At 41.7% G+C, this 23,096-nt stretch overlaps 1 protein-coding gene across 5 annotated transcripts in view; it reads right to left on the reverse strand.

Annotated features, from left to right (window-relative positions):
• Positions 1–13,173: 13,173 nt before the first annotated feature.
• Positions 13,174–23,096, reverse strand: part of LOC116260470 (uncharacterized) — a 39,008-nt gene continuing 29,085 nt past the window's right edge. The window contains exons 4-6 of one of the 5 annotated variants that reach the window (XM_031638842.2): positions 18,332–18,421; positions 13,979–14,095; positions 13,174–13,430 (exon numbers count right to left, since the gene is read on the reverse strand). In XM_031638842.2, coding sequence (XP_031494702.1) covers positions 13,386–13,430; positions 13,979–14,095; positions 18,332–18,421 — 252 coding nt within the window. In that variant the 3' untranslated portion in view covers positions 13,174–13,385. The other 4 variants (XM_031638841.2, XM_031638843.2, XM_050079461.1 and 1 more) reach the window with 4 other exon arrangements.

Raw genomic sequence — 23,096 nt, forward strand, 5'->3', positions numbered from 1 at the left:
GGAGGTGCTCACAAGTTTACTTCTGTCCTGCTGAAGAAGAGAAGGATTACCACCTTTTGTCGACCACTTAGTCTGCCCTAAAATGTTGGACTATGCTTCATTTCTGGTTTCTCCAAACATTTGTGCAATGAAGTATGCTATTCGCCCAATATCACTTTGTGATTTGGCCTTCTATGCCTAGATTTTTGTATTGCTGCCCAAATCAAATTTTTTGCAACTTGATTCTCTGCCCAAATTAAGCGACTTTATGCAAAAACGCACCATCCTGCTATAAATTTAACATATATCTTAATACTGGTACCTGGAAGTATGAATACATTCTAGAAATTAAGGAAGATCTTGTTTTTGCTTGCTACATTCTTTCACTCGCTAGAAATAGAGTTATGCTATTGGCTTTTTGAGAGGTATTCTATCTAGCTACGATTTAGGTGACTATGGGAAGAGGCATTATATCAAGCTTTCTACTGAACAAGTGAATTTAACTAAAACCATAACAAGTCTAACTGTTGTTTGTCTAGAAATAAGGAAATATGGACATGAATACAGGATAACGATATCACTAGAGGCAGGGATATAAATTATTCAATGGCATTATGAATTAAGGATTTTTTTTTGTTGTTGTTAATAAGGAACATGTTCTGTAAATTGGTCTTCTCATTTCAGCAGTCATCAATTTATTCTACCTACTCATTTCAAAATTATTTCATGCTTCTCGCTACTTATCTCACTTCTCAACCAATTTTTTCTATCTTTTACGGGAAGAAAGCTTGTATAATATTGCTACAGTTCCAGTGAATGACCTAGAGAGGTGGCCGGCAGCCCACCTGCTACAGATTCAATCGAGAAGAACGTTCAGGCCGCCACCACGATAGAGGGCTGGACACCACTCTCCTAAGGCTGGGTGGTTCCTCTAAGCCGTTCCCCTGTGGCTCTCGAGGGCTTTCCCGTTACAGCTAAAACCTTTTACCGACCTCGTAGGGCTTTGGCAGCGAGTCCTACACATCAACACAGACAAATGTAATATAGAAGACTTTCTTTTCCTGGGAAATCTTTGCACAGGAAGAAGTTTGTTCAACACGAATTTCTTTTTCAGGTGTGCCGGACGAGATGAACCCTACTGTAAAGATGACTTCACAACTGTGCTACTTTTCTAAGAACTTTTCATTTTCCAAATTTTATGTTTAGCTGCTTTGTAGGAATTTGGGTTTCGAGCAAAAGCTTACAAGGAGAATGGTAAACCAAACTGTCCAAGGTACAAAAGGAAACAAGTTTACTTTTAAGTTAACAGTTTATTCGAAACTTAAATAGATAAAGAGAAATCATTTTGAAAATTAAATATAAAGGTCATATAACGTTACAAGCTTGAAGTCATTTAAAAGCACTTAATTCCCGATGGAAACATTATTTTAATAAAATCCTAAAAAACATGAAAAAAAAAGTTATCCTTTGAGATTAAGGTGAAATTTGAATGGACATTTGAAAAATTCTCGAGAACCAATGTGGGGAAACTGCTGCACAGACACCACGAACCAAATCCTGTCCAGAGGATGCCCTGTTAGTGGCATGCCAAAAATGAGAAAGAATAGCCAATAGGTGTGGTCGGGAACAAGAGGAACGCTCTGTTCATGGCATGCCAAAAATGGGAAGAGTGGTAGGACCGGACCCGTTGTGGCTGAAGAAAACACAAGATGGTGTCGCCGATCCCTCTCCAAGATCTAGGAGGAGGTTGTTGCCAATAGGGTTTAAATGTTAATACAGAATTTTGGTTTTCGCCGAACAGTCACCCTGGCTTAATGATAGGTCAAGAGAATACAAATGAGTCTTCCCTAAGCCCGGTTTAAACCAACTACAAGACAAGAATCAATGGGTAGGCTTAATACAACCGTAGCGTACATAAAATCTCTCCTCACTCAACATACATTCCATTCACCAAACCATCTTGTCATACAATCCCTATTCGTCCAAACCACACCCTTAACCCTAGGTAGGCTTAGTGATCCGGGAATCGTGTCCTTAGCCCACGGCTTTGGAGGGACTCCAAACAACCACTATGTCTGAAGACGGTTCAAAGCAAAGCACTCAGCCCATGGTTCTATAGGGTGAACTGAATTTTTCGTCCCAAGGCCTCGCTTGGGGACTCCACGTGCTCACCGGAGATGAGAAGTCAACAACTAGAATGTTCCTCTCTGGTATTCCGCTTCCTTCAAGCACCAGCCAGCAAGCACCTCCTTGTCTAGAACCAAAAGAGACAAGAATATCACGGTTCTATCAAAGAATGAACTTTAGGAGAGAAGTGGTTATCTTCACCAGATTCCCAATCAACCCCAAGAATAGCACAATGTGTCGATTGGGGGAGGCTATCGTCGATTTCAACCAACGGACGCGGTTCCTTCTCTCCCGGGCAGCAACACACCCACGCTTCTCTCCCGGGCAGCAACACACCCACGCTTAGTGGTTGGAGCCTCATGTTCACCTTGTTGGAATCAATATGAAGTAGGGAAACCAGCAATAATTAAAGTTTAGAAGTCAACTAGAAATCAACTTCTAGTAGAGGAAAGTCTTCACCCGTGAGACCAATTTAACCCCGGTCTTTGTAATGATTGCGGGATGCGATCGCCGAAGCGCTGGTGGGCGTTGAGGCTTACCTCAAGGTTACGCTCCTTCTCCACCTTACTCGACCTCTACTAAGCCCTCAGACCAACCATGTTCCATCCTCAAATTGTATAATGATAGAAGCAAGATGGGAAGTAATCAAATTCCAAACGAGAAAAAGAATGAGATTAAGATTGGTATTGCACTTCACCGGTTGATCAAGTAACCCCTAGGAAGTGACGTAGATAGGGGGAGGCAACCCTAGGAAGCGCCTAAGCACGCATGTCTTCCTCTTTTTCGGCAAAGGGTAGAAGCTCCAGCAAGGTATATTGATCAGACTCCGGTCGGAATGCTTCTCACTTACCTTGACTCCTTGGTTGGTTCGATCGAGCCCAAAGGTGGACACCTTCCTCCTCACGTGAGCTAAGGGCTTCCAAATGTGGACGGGGATCCTCTTCCCATGATGGTGGTGAATCTCCTTGATTGATTGATGAAGATCTCTACGGATCAAGCAATTCTCCTTGCCGTTGATAGATGAGGACTAGGTTCAAAGCACCTACCCGGCGATGGATCCCTTTCCTAATTCGTTGGAGTGGATTTAGGAAAGAAGATCTCCCTTGATTGGCGAGTTAATCCTCCTCCACGTGTCCTCACACCGTGACCCCACCTGGCCCCTTGGTTTTCCGGATTAGTCCAGGTTCAATGCACCTAAGGACGTGGAGATCACCTTTTTTAATCAGTAGGAACGGATTAGGGAAGAGATTGTCTTCATTGTTGGCGCGTGGAACACTTGTCACCCATTCCTATCTCCTCGAGCGACCTTCCTATTCCGTCACACATGTCCCCATGAGATCTGCAGCTAATCACTTCCAAAAAATGTCGCCAAAGAGATTAGGGAAAGTAATGGCGGCGCACAAAGACTTCCTTCTTTGGCGCGTTGGACTTTCCTCTCAAATGCGGAGCTAGGGTTCGCAATAATCACTCGCACAAGAATACCCTTGCATAATTTGTAATTCAACAAGAAAATATAATTCATGCCAAGGGCAAATTAGGGAATAATCACCCGGGTTTCCGAAGTGGCCGGAAGTGGCCTGTGATGCTCGGAATGTTGGCCGGATCTCTAGTTCAGTCCATGGATTCTAGTGATCAGGCCAGCCACAGGGGTGAATTTGTAGATGATGTTTGAACGGCCAAATCTTCTTCAATCAATGTGAAAATTGAATATGCTGTAGAGAAAATAATTATGAATCCAACGGTATATAGCCTGTTTGAAAACTCCAAGGGAATTGCCGGAAACAGCCTCTGCAAGTGGCGGTTCTGCGCTGGCCGTGCCTGAGCGGCAGAAACGGACGACTTTTGTCACGGATTTGACCACTTTTCCGTGGTCCGATCTGCCAGAAATTTTAGTAGATGATGTTGAGAGCTTTCCAAGAGCTATAGCATTCCTCAAAACTCCCAGTGAATCTCCAGAAATAGCTTTCTGATCAGAGATGTATTCTGGCGCTATCTTCAGAAACCGAGAACCGCAAGGTTGCTCTCCTTCGCGTTTCTTCTCCTCTTCTCTGCGTTTTCTTTCTTCTTCTCCTTCCTCATTCCACAATCTAGCCTCTCGACTCAGATCTTATGGATGATCATGGAATGCCTCATCCAACTGTAAATAACCCAAGGAGAGTCCAAGATTTAGGCAGATTGATCTTGGGATCAACCGAATGCTCCTTTCTCCTCCTCGTGCTACACACAACGGGACCTTCTTCTTCATTTGACGCCGCCCCTTCAATCCCCATTAGACAAGACTAGCTTGAATGCAAGGCTTGAAGAGACGTTGATGTCGTGAACAAGGTGAATCCGAGAGCTCCTCCACCAAGCATTAGGAAGTCGGAAAGCTTGGTTAAGGCTGAGATCTCAGTGGATGTCAAGGTTGAAGACAATGGGCCAGAACCACGGGCTAGCACCTTCTTCAACACCTTATAGAGCAGACACCTCTCAACTCCTTTGTGTTCAAGGAGAAGACACGGCTGCTTATCCAAGGTCTCCTTGGTTCAGGTACGATGTTGATCTTCTTCGTTAATGGCTGCCGGCAGCCATTAATGAATGGAAGACCTCCAATAATCTCACGGCTTGGTGAGTGTTTCTATGTATTGCTTCCAAGGAAGCCACGACCTAAGGCCCAAGGTTCCCCACGCATGGAAGAGAGAGAAAAGAACTTTTTCATTAAGCAAAAAAGAGAGAAATGTCTCGGTTTTGGCTTATATACAAGTGTCAAACTGGTTCTAAACAATGTCTTGAGATGATATGCAAACAAACCGAATCAAGTAAAGAAAACGGTACCAAAGCAAATGAGTCTTTAAATTAAGTCAAACAAGTAAAGTAAAAGTCTGAATTTGGGCCGAAGCCCCACTTCGCCCAAGTTCTGCTAGTCTAAATCGTGCAGTGGGCTTCAACCCAGTATGCCTGAGTCGTACTAGGCTGAAGTGATCTACTCTCCATGCCGAGCCCACCTTCTTCTAGGCTTGATCGGCCTAGTTCTTCCTCTTTCGGACTAGGTGGGTCCTGGTCTTCTTCATCTAAGCTAGGTGAGCCTAGGTCTTCTGCACCTAGACATGGTGAGTCTATGTCACCTAGGTCTTCCCTGAACCTCGCACTCTTAACCTTCCAAGGTTTTGCAACGCGTCTTCCACTCTGCTCCACGTAGATCCATGCTTGAGGGTTAGCCTCACAAGAGAAAACACTGCCTTCTCTCGAAAACACCTTTGAAGCTTTTGGGAGTTTAACCTCCCTAAGCTTTCCACCAAGTTTGCTAGTTAATGCCTTAGGTGCTAACGCTAGGCAGGAACCAGGATAGTTAACCTCCCTAGGCGTTTGACCTGCTCTCGAAGTCGTTCCCACCTATTCTTTGCAAAACTCATAAGCACAAAAGTTAGCCTCACAATACGAAAGAGCGCCTTCAGCGGAGGTACCCACATGGGATGTACGGGCCATAGGTAGGCTCGTATCAACCCCACTCTCCTCAGATCGAACTTGTCCCCAAGCTCGTGATGCGGGAAAATGGAGGCGGATTTAATCCAACTTCTCCCAAGAGGTCCCACCATCTGGACCTTCCCACTCAACCAATACTTTATGTCGTTGCCTACCATCCTTCAAAGCGTATCGATGTCTCAGGATCCGGTATGAAGTAGGTTGTTGGTTTGGTATATGCTCTATGTTCCCTGGGAGAGGTCCATGGTGTGGCTTCAATCGAGTCACGTGGAATACCGGATGGACTTGGGCAGCCGGTGGCAAAGCTATACAATAAGCAGTCTTCCAAACACGCTAAAGCACTTGGTATGGACCATAGTACTTGGGAAGGAGGTTAAAATAAGGCTGCCCCAATAAGGATTTCTGCTTGAAGGGAAGTCGCTTCAGCCATACATAATCTCCCACACTGAATTCTCTATCTTTTCGCCCCTTGTTGTAGAACTGACGCATACGGTTCTGGGCCTTTGCAATGTTCAGTTTGAGCGACTCAGGAATCTCTTTCCTAGTGTGAAAAGTACTGTCAAGATCGTCACCCATGGCTGTTCCTTCCTCATAATGTGGGATCGTGGGTGGTGGAAACCCATACACTGTCTCATATGGAGTGACTCCTGTGCTCGAGTGGAGGCTAGTGTTATAAGACCATTCTGCCCACGTTAAATGTTTGACCCAAGTGTGGGGTCATGTCCTTTCTTAACATTTGAGATATGTCTCTAACGTCTTGTTCACTACCTCACTCTGTCCATCAGTCTGTGGATGGTGGCTAGTGCTGAAATGTAAAGTGGTCCCTGCTAGACACACGTATTCTTACCAAAATGCCCCTAAGAAGATCGAATCTCAATCACTCACGATGGTATTGGGATCCCATGGAGTTTCCCCACATGATCATGATCTACTACTGCAACTAGGAGACCCTGATATAAACATGGTAAGGGTACGAGGTGAGTATATTTTGTCAATCGATCAACTACCACCATGACTGACTCTTTCCTCTCAGATCTCGGCATAGCCTCTAAGAAATCCATAGAGACTTCTCTCCACGGTTGTGTAGGAATGTGCAAAAGAACTAGATGTCTTAGAGGCCTGACTGCCTCATATTTCTCCCTCTGACATATCTGATAGTCTCGCACAAACCATTTAACGTCAGCCTTCAAGCCTTCCAATCAAAATTGGGGCTTGATTCTGCCTATGGTCTTGGTTACTCCCTCATGACCAGATGTAGCCGACTCATGAAAATGCTTCATTAGTTCGTCCCTCAAGGTGGACTGTTTGGGTATCACAACCTGGCCTTTGCGGTATAATAGTCTCCCACGCATTGTGTAGTTAGGGATGGATCCGGGGTTCTGTGTGATGGATCCCTTCAGCAATCTAGTGCTATCCTCAACATTCTGATCCTGCTCAATCTTATCCCATAAGTTGGTGCTCAATACAGATAAGGTCATCATCATATGCTCACCCAAACATGAAAGTGAGTCCGAGCCATGTTTTTTGGGTCTTTCTTGTACTCTATGGTGAAGTCATAACTCAACAACTTAGAGAGCATCGTTGTTGGATTGGAGTGGTCACACGCTGGTTCACCATATACTTCAAGCTATTGTGGTCGGTCCTAACCAAAAACTTGCGTCCCAACAGGTATGGACGCCATTTATCCACTGCTAATACCATCGCAATGAGTTCCTTCTCATATGTGGAGAGGGGTTTAACCCATTTTGTAAAGGCTTTAGACATGTAGGCAATGAGATGCCCATGTTGGCTCAAAACAGCCTCAAACCCTACATCACTAGCATCGGTCTCGATAATAAACTCCTTCTCAAAATTCGGTAATGTCAAAATCGGTGTTGCCATAAGTGCTTGTTTAAGCTGAGTGAAACCCTCTCTCGACTTATCGGTCCACCGAAATGGGCTCTTTTTCAACATTTGGGTCAATGGTGCAACTATTGACCCGTACCTACTGATGAAATGCCTATAATAACCAGTAAGCCCCAAAAAGCCACATAAACCCTTTGGGTCTTTAGGTAAAGGTCACTGCTCGATAGCTACCAATTTCTCTGGCATGCTCTAACTCCATTCTTGGAAATGATGTGTCCCAAGTATCCCACCGATGTCTAGCCTAGCCAAAGGTAAACTTAGACATCTTGGCATATAATTGGTTGTCCCTCTAGATAGTGAGGACAGAGTCTGAGTGCTTTGCATGCATCTCTAGTGTTGGACTATATACAAGTATATCATCAAAGAACACCAACACATAATTCTATAGATAATTCCTGAAGAGGTCATTCATGTACCTTTGGAATGTGGCTGGTGCATTAGTCAATCCGAATGATATTAGTAAGAACTTGTAATGCCCATCATGTGTTTGGAAGACTGTTTTATGAACATCCTCTTCTTGCATGCGTATTTGGTGGTAACTGGCTTTTAAGTCTATCTTCGAAAAGTAGAAAGCTCCAATCAACTCATCCAATAACTCATCTATGACTGAAATATGATATTTGTCTTTAACTGTGACTTCGTTGAGAGTACGATAGTCAACACAAAATCTCCAAGTACCATCATTCTTTTTAACCAATCAGACCGGCGAAGAAAACAGACTATTGCTTGGCTTAATAACTCTACTGTCAAGCATTTTCTTGACCAACTTCTCAATTTCGGCCTTTTGGCTATAGGCATAATGATAAGGCCTCACATTAACAACCTCTGCCCCTTTAGTCAAGGTAATACGATGATCACAAGACCATGTAGGAGGCAAGCCCTTAGGCTCTGCAAAACTGATAGAAACCGATCCAACACACTATGAATAACCCCAGGAATTTCTTCAACATTTTTTGTGGCTGGGGTAACGTCCTTCACCATGGACACTAACCAATATGTGGGCTGATTAGCAACAAGTGCCTTTAAGGCTGGCTTAGGGTCCACGTTTGGCTTGATTGCCTCTAGGGTTACTTCGCCTCCACCCTCCTTAGGAAATGTCATGGTCATGTTATAAAAGTCCCATGATATTTTTCCTAAGGTCTTCATCCAAAGAATTCCAAGAACCACATCTACACCTCCTACTTGGAGAAGGTATAGATTCACTTTGAACGAAACTTTATGCATCACCAAATTTACTTTTTTGCAAATCTCATTGCACGAGAGCTTAGATACATTCCCTATCATGACAATGAAGGAAGCTTGCGGATTGGTCTTTCCTTCTACTAGATGAGCCAACTTCAAATTGAGGAAGTTGTGGGTGGCTCCAGTATCGAGCAAAACTACCACTCGGTTTGTTGTTGAGCTTACCCACAACCTTCATAGCATTAGGTCCATTAGTGATAAGTGCGTGACACAAACCCTCTTCATCTTGCTCGGCCTCTCCTTCTAACTTGGCTACCTCAGTGCCCTCGTTGTCCTCCTCTTCTTCCTCATCACTATCAATTAATTCATAAAGCTGAAAATGTTTGCACTTATGACCCGCATGCCACTTTTCTTCACAATTGAAGCACAACCCCTTTTTAATCTTTTCCTCTCGTTCTTGGCGAGAGATATATTTGATCAGGATATTGTTACGAAAAGCTGGTTTTTCTACCTTTTTGAAGTTTGGAACATTTTTCACCAAATGGGTCTTGGACCTAGAAACAAACCCTGGTTTGGTAGCCCTTTTCCGTGCCTCTTTCCTTTTCAATTTATCTTTTAGTTTCCGTGCCAATGCAAAACATTTCCTTAACTCTGTGGGTGGATTCATAAGTATTTCAGTTTGGATATCTTCATCAAGACCCTCGATGAAGTGAGAAATCATAGTCTCCTCATCTCTATTTCTCACCATTCTTGAGAGAGCCTCAAACTTGTGTTGGTACGCCTGCACCGTAGATGTTTGACAAAGGTGTTTGAGCTCTATCTCATGGTTAACGAAAGATGTGTCACCAAATCGTAGCAATAAGTCCTCTTTAAATAGGTCCTAAGGGGTGCCCCTATTTAAGTCTTCCCACCACCAATACCATTGCATGGCCTCCTCTTTTAAGTACATCTTTGCTAAAGTGATCCTTTGCCTTTCGGCGATGTTTTGGCACACAAAATATTGTTCAGCCTTATATATCCATTCACGTGGTTGGTTCCCATTAAACTTAGGGAAATCCATCTTAGGCATAGGGAGCCGTGGCTCCTCTTGGTTCCTGCCTCTCTGTCCTTGGTGGAAACCAGCATGGTGCTGACCTCTCCTTTGCCCTTATAGCATATCAATCTCACGGTCTAACTCCTCTTTGAAATCACCCAAAGTCATGGAATGCATAGACCTATGCTCGGGCTCTCTCCTAGGTTCCTCATGGTGCTGTCCCATGTTCGGGTTTGGCCTCTCATGTTGTTGCCTTTCTTGATTCCGCCTCATCTCTATGAAGGCTCTCCTTATGTCCTCTAGTGTTGGTTGCCCATTGTTTCTTCTAGCTCTTTTCCCCACATGGATTGGCTCCCCGGGTTGAGTTGCCCCATTGGTCAATTGAGGGTGTTCAATTTGGCGTGGGATAGAAGGCTGGTTTTGAGGAATGTGGGTATGGGCTCGTGGTAGTGGAACTACCCCATGGCCTTGTTGGCTTCCCTCTTAGCATCGTCTAAGAAAGCTTCACTCACTGCTCCTATGGGTGCCCCTCTATGATAGTAGGAAGTAGTATGAGAATGGGGTTGGTCCTTTCTTTTTTCCAACGTGTTCATCCATCCATCTAATTGGGCAATGGGTTGGGTCATTCTAGCTAATTGGCTTAGGATTAGGTCCAGCTTGGAATTGGCACCCGACGAATCCCCTCACTCAACTACATGGGTCTCCTCTACCATGACTTGCTCACCCTCTACCTCATGGGTTTCGGGTTCTACAGTCTTAGCCTTTTGTGGAGCCATACCTACTCAACTCAAGCAACAACTGAACCAAACAAAGGGTTGAAAATGCTGAACTGAAACCACTACCAATCTGAAAACTGCTAGAAAACCGCTGCTGAAATCTGCCACAAATCTGCCCGGACTGCTCCTGCACCGGCCGAACTCGCACTGAAATCTGACTGTCCTCCATGGCCTACAAGCAGCCAAAACAGCAACAAGAAGTCCTCCCACGGCTCTGATACCAACTGGTAGGACCGAACCTGTTGCGGCCAAAGAAAACACAAGATGTCGTCGTCGATCCCTCTCCAAGATCTAGGAGGAGGTTATTTCTTTTGGTATCACAAACTGCTTATATATATATATATAGTTTTATTGTTATCCTTGTAAATTTCTTTTGGTACCACAAATTGCTTATATATATATATATTGGAAGAAAGGAGGATTGAACCTATATTGTCACCCGGCACCCGACACCCGGCTCTTTGGTGTGATCGTCCAGCTCTTTTATTGTCATCCTTGTAAATTTCTTTTGGTACCACAAATTATATATATATATATATATATATATTCACACAAATGGAAAGGTTCTTGAAAGGTCAGGATTCTCTGAAAAGGTTTGCAGACAAGGATGGAGGTGTCTATCGATGATCTAGTCGTTCAGTCTAGAAAGCAGTGCGTTGGTTCGACCCGTCTGAGTGGTTTTATAAGGAGCTGACATGGTTAGGAAATCAACGTCGCGTTGAAAGACGAGGCACGAGATGGATCCCATCCCGACGGTGGAACCAGATGAGGTTTTGGAGACGGGGGATCTTTTGCTTTTTCCCAGGACTTGAGTAGAAACCAGCAGTAGCTATGGATTCGGGCAAGTCTCGATAGCCAGGTCAGTCGGTCAAGACTCATTATGGTCAAGACTCTACCAAAAAGGTCAGGACTCTTTTGAAAGGTCAGGACTCATTGCAATTGTATGTCATTAGTACTCACTTGACTATATCTTGATTCGAAAAGTGTCTTAACAAATGCATCTCAAGCTCTCGTGAGGTTTCCTCGGAAGTGGAAGAATCGACCTGTGGAGTCAAGAAGGCTCCACTTGACAGCTTTATGAAAAAAAAAGCAAGGACTTTCAATCAAGTCCTGACCTATTTGGTATGGTGAGTACTGATGGTATGTCATCAGTACTCACCATACCAAATAACATACAAATGAGTCTTGACCTTTTTGGATCCTGACCTTTCCAGAGAGTCCTGACCTTTTTGGTATCGGCAAACCGGATACGGACGACCACGGTCCCGACCTTACCAGCACCGGAGGTTGACTAATCAATGAACCGAACCTCATCATGACTGACCACAAGGTCTGTCTAGGTGTGGTGACCAAATATGAATAGTCAGAAAGAGGAACAGTCCACGAAGGGCAAGGAACAAGTGCTCTAAACACTCTAGTTAACTTCTTGCCAACTTGGGATATTTTAAAAGAAAAAAGGAATCCTTAGAAGACAGCTTTGTTATCTTAGAGAGCTTGGATTGATTAAAGAATAGTCACTGCCAGTCCTTCATGAATGGAATCTCATTGAAGAGAGCAAACCTTCCTTTTGAAGCGATAGAAAAAACATTGAGAAAGTTATATGAAAAAGGTACATATTTACAAGGAAGCTTAAAAATAAGCTGAGCGAGAGTACACATGGAATATACCTATATCCCAGTTTGTGTGAATGGTATCTTTCTTGTTGTATTGTATTTTACTAATTGAATGTAAAATGGGTTTCTATTAATCTGCTCACTGGGTCATTATGACTCAATATTTAAGTATTTTTCCTTTTCAGCAGAATGAGATAGAACTCCAGAGCAAAGCAGCTAAACATCAGCAAAGAATCACGACATCCAAGTTACCACCATAAATAGTAGATAGTTGTTCCATCTTTTGGTCTGTTATGTTTCAGCATGGCATGGAGAAAGAATGTGCATCAGTACAAACTAATGAACATAAACTTTCTTTGTATCAAAACCATTTAGCCATTTTATCTCATCAAGCCATCTTAAGTTACTAATAAGCAAAGAACCATGTGCCATAAGGTTATTTCTTATCAACCGTACCAAAGTTATACATGTTCTCACTGATATCAAAAAGTTTGGATATGTTCTTCCTTTTTGCTAAATCTTCAGATGTGCTTTTGAAATTTCCCCAAAAAAGAAACCACGAGAACCATGTGAACCCTGAAAAATTAGAATAAATTTGCATCGCCTTTGGATTGTTGGCACCGCCTTTTATTGGTCAAATGGGATTCCTTTTATAGGCGGTACCGTTTCACATAATTGGGTAAATATGAAAAGACAACGTCATAGCATATATGGATCTGAATTATTTATCTGCATTGGTTGTGCTGTTTAATCGATTCAGGTTTCAACATAAAATTCTCTCTCTCTCTCTCCCTCTCCACATTTAAGAGCAGCCACTGATAGTTTGCTGTGATACGAGGTGGCAAAGGACACAGGTCCAAACAGAAAACCCAAGCTATCGAGCCTCAAACGTCTCACATAAAATTCCATGTGGAACGAACCTTGAAATAATGAATACAGATGGTTCTAGCTTTTACTTTTGAAAGAGCAGTATCCAAGTTAAAAGAACAATGGGAAAGAAAAAGAAAAGAAGTTTACACGGCAGATTTAACAAATACAAGAGATGAGAGGTCCCAACAAAAGTGAAACTCATGGGAAGGAGGGACTTGGAAAAGGGTAGCAGATAAGCTGATAGAACGACTTTAAAAAATTCAAAGCTACTAATGAAGTGGTGAGTGCTGTACAAGTTGCGAGTTATACTTTAGAAAACGATGAAGAAACAGAATGCCAGACATAATTTATTAGGAATGTCATAGAGCAAGTTAATCAACAAAGATGTTGAGAGTCTTAATCAACTCTACGCCATATGACGCACGAAGATGGCATGGCCTACTGGCGTTGCTTCTTCAGCATTTGCTCAGCCGGAGCATCAACCTGATCACAAATTAACAATGTAATATCATGTTTGTTACATATTCTAATAAAACAAGATTTATAAGGCTACAACATTTTTTATTTTACAAGAAACAAGGTACCTAGGTGGACCAGTCTAGGTGCCGACTAGGCGGTGCCTAAGCAACCCACTTAGGCATGGTGACACCCAGGAGGGTTGCCTAGTTGACTTGCATGGTACCTAGACATATACCTATGTTCACTTTAAATACTAAGCCATCCACACCTTGTTCTCTCTCTTTCCTCATTTTATGCTCACTATTGAGCATGTGAGGAGGGAAAGACAGGATGAGACATGAACCATATGCAGCAGTATGACTTAAAATGGTTAGGCATCAACAGTTGAGAGTGCGTAATAACTTGATGAAGAAAAGGCCAAAATTTTATGGTCAAGACACAGAGAAGTTCTTAGCATAGAGGCATGAATGGTTGCGTCCACAGGTCCAACTATCAATTCTAAATATGATATGTTAAACATTGTAAACACGATTTAGAATTTCTATTGTGAGAACCATGAGAGAGAGTACCACATTTGATAGCTTTTCACTGATATATGCCATGGATCTCAACATAGCGTCCAGGTTGTCCTTAGAGACTTGAAATTTTACTTCTCTCTCCCCTGAAGGTGATCTGGAGTAATCTTGAAGCTGCAACATGGAAACTGGTAATAAGCTAAACCCCTTGACCGATGCAATGTCATGAGCGATAAAAGGAGAAACTTTTCAGCAGGTAAAGGTAGAAATGAAAGTCTGATGCTTCCAATATAATTGATATATTGTGTCATTGTTTTATTTGTAAGCTTCACAGGTCTTATGGATGTCAAATATTCGTTCATTTATCACAATTACGAATGCAAGGCTACCAAAAAAAAAAGTGCAAATGGAACTTCCACAGGAAATTGCTTTTGTCAATGAAGAAACATTGAACAAGACATATTGTAACATTTAACAGCTTTTATTTTGTATTAAGAAACATACTCAGCACATTATAACAACTTCACAATTGATTCAGTTCAAAATCTTCAAATAAATGAAAATACATGCAGTTTCTAAAAGGTTATGATTCTATTTGTTGGGCCATCCTAACTACAATGCAATTTAGATTTTAGTTCAAAAAATTGGATTGATTCCAGCAAAGAACTTATGGAATTGATGAACTCCGGAAAGATCAAGACCTAAAAGGGGTTCACATGACCCAAGCTTACTTCTGAAGGAAGGCATGCAAAAAGAGAGAAAAATAAATCAACTACTCATCCACTGTATATGTTCTCAATGCAAGCCATCTAATAACAAACATGAAGCTCCATAAATGCTTAGTTGTCAAAATCTCCACTACTATTAGTCGGACGATCAGTTATCAACTGACCGGTGTTTCAAACCAAGGACTAGTTGTTCAGACTAGTCAATTAGTCAGCTTAATCGTTGGTCAGCCAGCTAATCCTTGAAATAAAAATATATTCATATTTTCTAATGCCACCCAATTCGGGCCCAAGCCAATGAACAAATTTGTAAAATTGCTCTCCGGAACTTTTTTCATAAGAACGATCTCATGAAGATCATGCAACTTCAATTCACACAATGCAACCTCATCCAAGGTTGATAAGGACTCCCAAGTATTTCTGAAAAGCCTTGTTACCTCGATGCATAATCATAATCCTTTATTGAAGATTACATTTATTAGGAACATATATTATAATATGGGTTTCTCTATGATATGACCAAGCCTCACATGCTAACTTAAACTGGCAAAGTCAGCACTTGCCAACACTATCTAAAGCCCAAACATGAACTTGATGACCTATTCAAGACTTCCATTTTTTCTCATAGCGATCAGATTTTCTTTTCCATTCCGGCAAGATTGATGACTTTACCATTCACTTCTCTAGCAAGAGTCAACTTCGGTTCCACTTTTGTTTTGTCAATAAAGCTGACAGCCCTCTACTGCTGTCACGACCCGGCCCACTCCCACACCGGGCTTGGCAGGATAGTCCATCACTCAGCCGACCTCCTTATATGTCCCCAAAGATTCCTCTCAATTTTCGATACAAGATCAAACTTTCACACTTCCACCCCCCCCCCCCCCCCCCCCCCCCTTCATGCACGTGTCCATGAGTGTGGAACTCCATGTCTAAGTATTGAACCGGCTCTGGTACCAATTATCACGACCCGCCCCACTCTCACACTAGCCTTGAATTCCTAGTCTGGTGGATCCCAACCCGTCTCCTTGCAGCTTCGATTTCAGCCCCAAAAAGAGCTACGGGCAATCTATCACTTAGTTGACCCCTTTATAATTCCCCAAAGATTCCTCTTAATATTCGATACGAGACCAAATTTTTTAAGTAGTAGTGGGATGGGTGACTTCCTGGGAAGACCTCATGTTGCATCCCGAAGTGTGAAAGTTTAGTCTCGTACCAAAAATTGAGAAAAATATTTGGATACATATCAAGAGGCTAGCTGAGTGATGAATTGCCCCAGTTCCTAGCCTTTTTGGGGTTGTAACTAAAGTTGCTAGGGCGCAGATTGGGATCCACCGAATCAAGAGCCCAAACCTGGTGTACGAGTGGGCTAGATTGTGACAATTGCTATTAAAGTCGGTTCAACACTTAGATCAGGATTTTCACATGCACGGATGCATGTGCCTTAAGGGAGGGTAGGTGTGTGAAGATTTAGTCCTATATCAATGATTGAGTGGAAACTTTAGGGACTTATAAAGGAGTCGTCTAAATGATAGCTATCACGGATGCTCGTAACCCTTTCAGGGCTGAAAGGAAGTTGTTAGGAGGCGGGTTGGGATCTACTGGACCAGGAGTCCGAGTCGGTGTGAGAGTGAGCCAGGTCATCACAACTACCAATATGATGTTGCATGATTGAAGTCCATGCTACATGGCTGGTAGTGATAGCTTTGAGAAGGAAATGGAGATAAGTCTTCAAAAAGAAAAGAAACAGAGAGCTTTGACTTGAGAAGAGATGGCACCACGTCACGCCAAAATGCCTTGAAGCAATGAAACTGTCAACAAGATGAAAGAAGAATTAATCTCCTCGAAACTGGTCAAAATTATCAGTAGCACAATTTATGAGGCAATATTCAAAGGCTCCCTATAATCAGTCAAGATCTAATACCATGTAAGAGAAGACTTCAACAGAACCCATGAGTTGGAGTAGTGTTTCACAAACAGTCACACAAGATCGAAAACATGAGCTCCAAAAGCTCACTTCAGCATTTAGACATGCAAGAACTGAGAATAGACTCAATTGATCAAAAGATCAAATGCTGTAACAACTTACAAAAAGTTAACACAAATGGGACTCTCTATCCCTGCACATGATGCAAGGAGAGGGAGCTAGCTGTTGGTTAGCTCCAACATCTAGAAAACTAAACATTGGCTATTAGCCAATGGCTAGCACAAAGGAAAAAATAAACAAATAAAAAAGTAAAAAAGTAAAAAAAAATCCATTCATATACATCCTGTTCCTCTTTTTTACTTTTTCAGAAAGGTTTAATCTCATGGAATGTGCACTAGCTGCTATATCACATGGTGCGATGTGCAGGTGTTGGTGCAGGTGCAGATATGGATGCGCATGCGGCACTTCTAATAAAAAATTGGGCACAGGTGCAGCTATGCATGTGTGTGTGTGTGAAAAAGTTAAAAAAAAACTTGTTATCAGAAGCCTTTAAGTATAACAAAATAGAATTTGAAAAGTAAGATGATAAAATTTTTTTTTTTAAAAAAAAAGACTTTTTTGGAAATAACAACAGAAAAGAAGTTATAGGGTTTACAAAATCCTAATCGCTTTCATTTTTCTCTCCCACAGCCTGCCATCAGATATGTCTCTCTTCCTCTTCTCTGCTTTTTTCCTCCTCTCTCCTTCCTCTTCTTCCTCTCCTCCCCCTCCTTCCTCTCCTACCCCTCCTCTACCACAATCGTGCATGAAGCATTAGAGATAAGCCTGGGCCGGGCCGGCCCGATTATCACAAATGTTGGGCAGACCCGATTGAACAATTTACAGGCCTGATACCCGACCAGATAATAACCTGGCCAGGTCGGGCCTGAGGTCTATGGGGTCCCGGGCCCAACCAGCTCCCTGGTACACTGCTCAGACCGATAAACATTTTATTTTTATCTTAACCTATTCGTGTAAATTTGGATTGAACTTGGGTTATTTAAAGTTGTAAACTTCATTTGGCTCGCTGAAACCCAAGAGAAAATATGAAACTCTAACAGGTACCTAAGCCCTTTCTATAAGGGAGTCTTCGGGTGCCACTCCTCAAAAAAATATCGAAAATATAACTAAAGATTATGGAGTGGAACCCATTTTATAATGGAGGCTTGGTACCTATGTCACTCTTCAAGAATATTTGTAGAGGACTAAAGAGGAGACCTTATTAGCTTTTAAAGTAAGACTTTATTACATGTTTTCCAAAATAAGAGAGGACATCATTCAATGGTTTAGTCATGCATCAAGACAGTTGAGGAAGGCCTCCTCTAAAAATGGTTATAAAAAGGGCCTCAATTTACTACTTAGTGGAAAAAAATGTTGAACGGGCCAAGGGCTGTCAGCATTGCTGGAGAACCCAAACCCTTAAGGCATCAATACTTCAAAAAATAAAATAAAAAGCAAATAAAATTTCCCCTCAATGTGGCACAACCGCATCTTAGCCATTGATGCAAGTCAGGTGCAGTGCCTGACCCATACCTATGGCCTGCACCAAACTCATGTTGTGTCGACCCAGGTACAATTGCTGTGTTAGCACATCCTAGTGATATAGATTAGCTCATATAGGTTATCATCTGCCATTGACTTTGCGACCTCGAATTCAAGCAGGCTCACTCAATTATGAGGATCTAAGAAGCACAAAGATCCAATGGAGCTGAAAGTTCATACCTTTAAAGTGATAATGGCTACTCTGGTTGATGCAATCGCTTTCTGATTCTCTATTGTCCATGTCATAGACTTTAAGGATGGAATAAACACCTAAATAGTCCATAAAGAAATAAATCAAACTACCATTGAAAGGGAAACAAATTAAACAAATCCCTCTTTGTCGGAATTTTAGATGCTTGTTCCTCCAAAAAGTGAAAATGTAGCACAACTTGTCAGGAAGGAATTAATATATCTATTCAGCTAAAATGGTGAAGTTAACATACTTCTAGTCACAAGGTACCTAACAAGAGACATGTATCACTTGTGCAAACTGCAAACTTATTAAATAAATAATGCTGAAGGGCAACTAAACATTGATAGCAAAAAGATTCAACAGGAAGATTGATTTTGTGAATCTATCAGTTCCGTGGAATTCATGAAATTGAAGGATATGATAGGAATATCACATTTCTGTTGGTGTCAATTATCCATTTATCTTACTGCATGTAGTTTTTAGTCATACATTTATGACATGCAATGTTGAGATACAGCTGAGGGAGAGAAAAGAAAAATAAAGAAAAATCTTATTCACTAACTCTAATCCCACGTTAAGAAGGAATTACAGCGAGACAACAAACTTAAAAAGTAGATCCCTAAGAGAAAACATAAATAATAAAGAGAACCTCTTACAATAATAAAATAAAATCATAACTTGTAACTATTTACTAAAAGCCTCAATAGAAGACTCATTTCTCAACAAAACATTTGTTTAAAGCACTGTCACAAATATCATGTTTCATTTGCAAAAAAATGCAATAAACATGTTAAATATGACTCAGCTGAAAAACATCAACAAAACGTGTCTTTTAAAACGGTGCCAGAAAATAAAAAATAAAAAAAAACACGTTTTTTTTTTACTGCACATGAGAAATTCTGTTTTTAAGTGTTCAGCCAGACCATTAGTTTTCTATTTCCTAATTTTGATTTGCTGTTTTGATAGCATCTGCTATCAAAGGTGTGTGTAGTAATGGAGATTAATCAGTAACAGATATAATAAAGAAGAGAGGGAGCTGGTACCAGAAAATTAAGCGCAATAAAGAAGAGAGAGAACAGAAATGTGCATGTAGTAATGGTGATTAATCAGTAACAAATGTAATAAAGAAGAGAGAGATGGTTAACCACAAAATTAGGCACAATAAAGAAGAGAGAGAGAGAACCCAGCTTCTCCTCAAGGACCTCAACTAATGAAACCCTAATCCCATGGCATTAACTCCTTCATTAACTCGGTGGCTGAGTAAGTTGGTTCTAGCATGAGGGCCAACAAAATTTATTATATCATAATCCTACAGATGGCTATTATTTACTTTTAATCTACTATTTTTCACCCACTCGTATCATGTTTATCCGGTCATTTTTCCAATGTCTTCTTATTAATTTTTTTTTTATTTTAGTTTACCTAACTTTTATGATTTTTAAAAAAATCTGCCGAGATTTTCCCAAAAAATATAAGTTTGCCACATTATATCTGAGAAATACTTCACCATATAATACTCATAAATGATATATAAAGATTTAATGATGCTCACCTACGAATGAAAACTCTTACCCAGCAAAGCACAAACAAAATGTAAACCCAACTAGTGACTCGACACATAAGCCCTAACTTATGTAGGAAATACTTTTCAAATTTTTCTCAAATTTTACTATTCTATGTTTTCTCAGTGTGATGTTCCACAACTAAATTATGCAGTGGACCCACACTTCGGCCAGATGCCTTCTAATTCAGGATAGGCAGTGCACCTTTGAACAATGATAATGTGCATTGTGAACCTAAACTGTGATGCGCAAGTACCTACTCTTTATGCAATTCCTTCAAACCCAAAACCTGTCTTTGTTAAATTCGATTTTTCAAATCTCTCTTTAGAAATAAAAAACTGTCCCTGCCACAAAGAAAGGATGCCGATGAAATTGTCAATATAATGTAAAGATGGGATACTGACGTTATTCTATGGAAGCAGATAAATGGATATTGGAATTACACATACCTTACATACTTCTTTATGGCATAAACTGCCACTGGAGACCTCTCTCTCTCTCATAAAAGTGTATGTATGTTAGTGCATGTGGTGTGTGTGTGTGTGTTAGGCCCCATTGTAACTCGTAGAATCCGGTCTTGTGGGTTTGTAGTTAGGAATAATCCAACCCACTTTACACTTACATATAAAGGATGTAATGAGAGGGATTAATACCCTAATGAAAAGATTACCTTTGGAGGTTGGGCTTCTGTTTGAAGTGCATGTGCATGCTTGTTAGCTATCCCTTGTTAGCAGGCAGTAACTGAAAACTAGGACTGATCTTGATGATAGAAACTCTTTGATCACACTCTTGAGAATACCAACAAATTCAAGATCGCACACAAGGAGAAACCTCAAACTAGAGGTGAAAACCAAATCTCATATAATACACCAAACCAGGCCTTAAAGCCCATACAAACCAAAGGACAACAATCCCTTATTTATAGTACAAGAAAAGGAAAAGAGGAAGAGGGAGAGGCTATTCGGCCAGCTCCAACGGCTAGAAATCTAGCCGTTCGAAGCTGGTCCAACAGCTGGTTCTTCTCCTTTTTACAAATAAAAAAACTAAAAAAGATAAAATAAAAAGAAATAGAAAAGTACATAAAAAGGAAAAGAAGAACACATAAAAGACCTATGCACACATATATATAAAAATATATACAACCATATATCAAACAACCAAGGGTATATGTGCATACGTACAATAAATCTAAGCTTTAAATCCTAACACCCCACCTCAAACTTATGGTAGGATTACCGAAAGTTTGCCAAGAAGGAACTGAAATCTAGCTGAAGCAAGTGCTTTGATGAAGAAATCTCCAAGTTGATATTCACGCACAATTTTACTTCGGAAACATCAGCCAAAACGCTGGGTGAGAGGCAGAGGCTCGACCGGCATTCAACGTGGTCGTGGGCAATGGGAGTATCCTCAAGTGCAGGGAACGCTGCTGACAAGAGACGTTAGAGATACAAGGGCACAAATTTCCGATGGAACTATACACACTGGCTATGGCAGGGGCAGACATTGTGTTGGGAATCCAATGGCTACGACATCTCGAGAAGGCGGCATTGGATTTCCTAGGAATGAAAATGCCTCTGAGGAAGGGCCACCACGGCCCACATATGCTGAAGACAACTCCAAAGCCGATGACAGAAGGTTCAGCCATGATCGATAACCAACACGTTTCATACCCACGATGGTCACTACAAATTTGTAGTGATGCCTTTTGGACTGACAAACGCTCCCGCCGCAGCACTTGTGCCGGTTCATCCTTGTATTCTATGTCAACATTCTAGTATATAGCAGGAACGAAGAGGAACATCTTCAGCACCTGAGGGAGGTACTCGCTAAATTGCAATGTAACCAGCTGAGGGCACGACTATCTAAATGCCAGTTTGGGATGACTCAACTATCATACTTGAGACATGTTATCAGAAACAGCAAAATGCAGATGGAAGGCAATAAGGTAGCTGCGGTAAGCAACTGGAAACGAACCCATCGTTTAAGTAGTTGAGGGCTTTCCTCAGTTTGGGGAGTATTACAGGAAATTTGTGGGGGGTTTGGTATGTTGGCAGCCTCACTCACTGCACTTACCAAACAAGGGCAATTCTTGTGGTCGGAAATTGCTGAGCGAGCCTTTGACACCTTGAAGCAGGTGGTGACCACCACTCCTGTCCTACAAATGCCCAACTTCAAACTGCAATTTATCGTAGAATCTGATGCATCCGACTTGGGAGTGGGAGTTTCCTTCAATGCAAAGTCTGCTTATGTCACACCCCAACCTTTTTTACCCTCAAACACATTTTTTTTTCTAACATAAAGCATTGAGGTGTGATGACACAACGATTTAAAAGAGGGAGCTATGTCATTCAAGACAATGGGGCGAACTTTCATTCATATAACAATTTTGATTCATACAAAATCACATCTAAGTGTACGACAAAAATGCCCCAAAACATAGAATTGATGTCTAACGAAAACAACACATGAATACAATCAAAATAAGATGCGCCGGCGCTACAAAAGATCCAAAACCTCCCCAGTAGGGCGTGAGTAAAACCATCTGCTTAACCTGCTGCCCCTGGTCCACCAAAACCTGAAAAAAATGAAACAACAGAAGGCTTAGCCTTCGTAGTATGGCAACAAGCCAGGAAAATTCCAAACCCTCTTAGGTAGGGCTCAATATCATAAAAATAATCTATCGTCATGTCGTGTCAGGGCATAGGCACATCATTTGCCAAGAAAACCCCTAACATAGACCACGACATGTAAAGGCCACTCAAGGGCCACAATATCACAATCTCAATCACATGCAAGGCATGCTTAAACATTTCATTTCATTCATATCATTCACATGCCCATCAAACACATACATTCGTTCACACACAATTCAATCACATACTTTCATTTTCATTAACTTTAGTGAATTGACAGTTCCTGTGGGTGCAAACACAAGCACGTGCACACCATGGGCGGCCCATAGCCGAGAGACAACCCCCGTGGAGGCCCATAACGATATGGATCCATTCATCCGCTGCAGCGGTAGAGCATTCATCCATGGGTGTGTGAATTCCACAGAGAGATACTCAGCCTTCCCTAGGACACCCAGGTTGGGAAGGCGAGAGTCCAACGCTCTAAGCACAACACACAACAGTACCCTGGGGCCTTGCACCGCCTGCGCTCCGAATAGGCGAGACCAGTGGCGAAAGCG

This window comes from Nymphaea colorata, chromosome 9 (assembly GCF_008831285.2).
Source record: "Nymphaea colorata isolate Beijing-Zhang1983 chromosome 9, ASM883128v2, whole genome shotgun sequence".
In the NCBI taxonomy this organism is placed as follows: domain Eukaryota; kingdom Viridiplantae; phylum Streptophyta; class Magnoliopsida; order Nymphaeales; family Nymphaeaceae; genus Nymphaea; species Nymphaea colorata.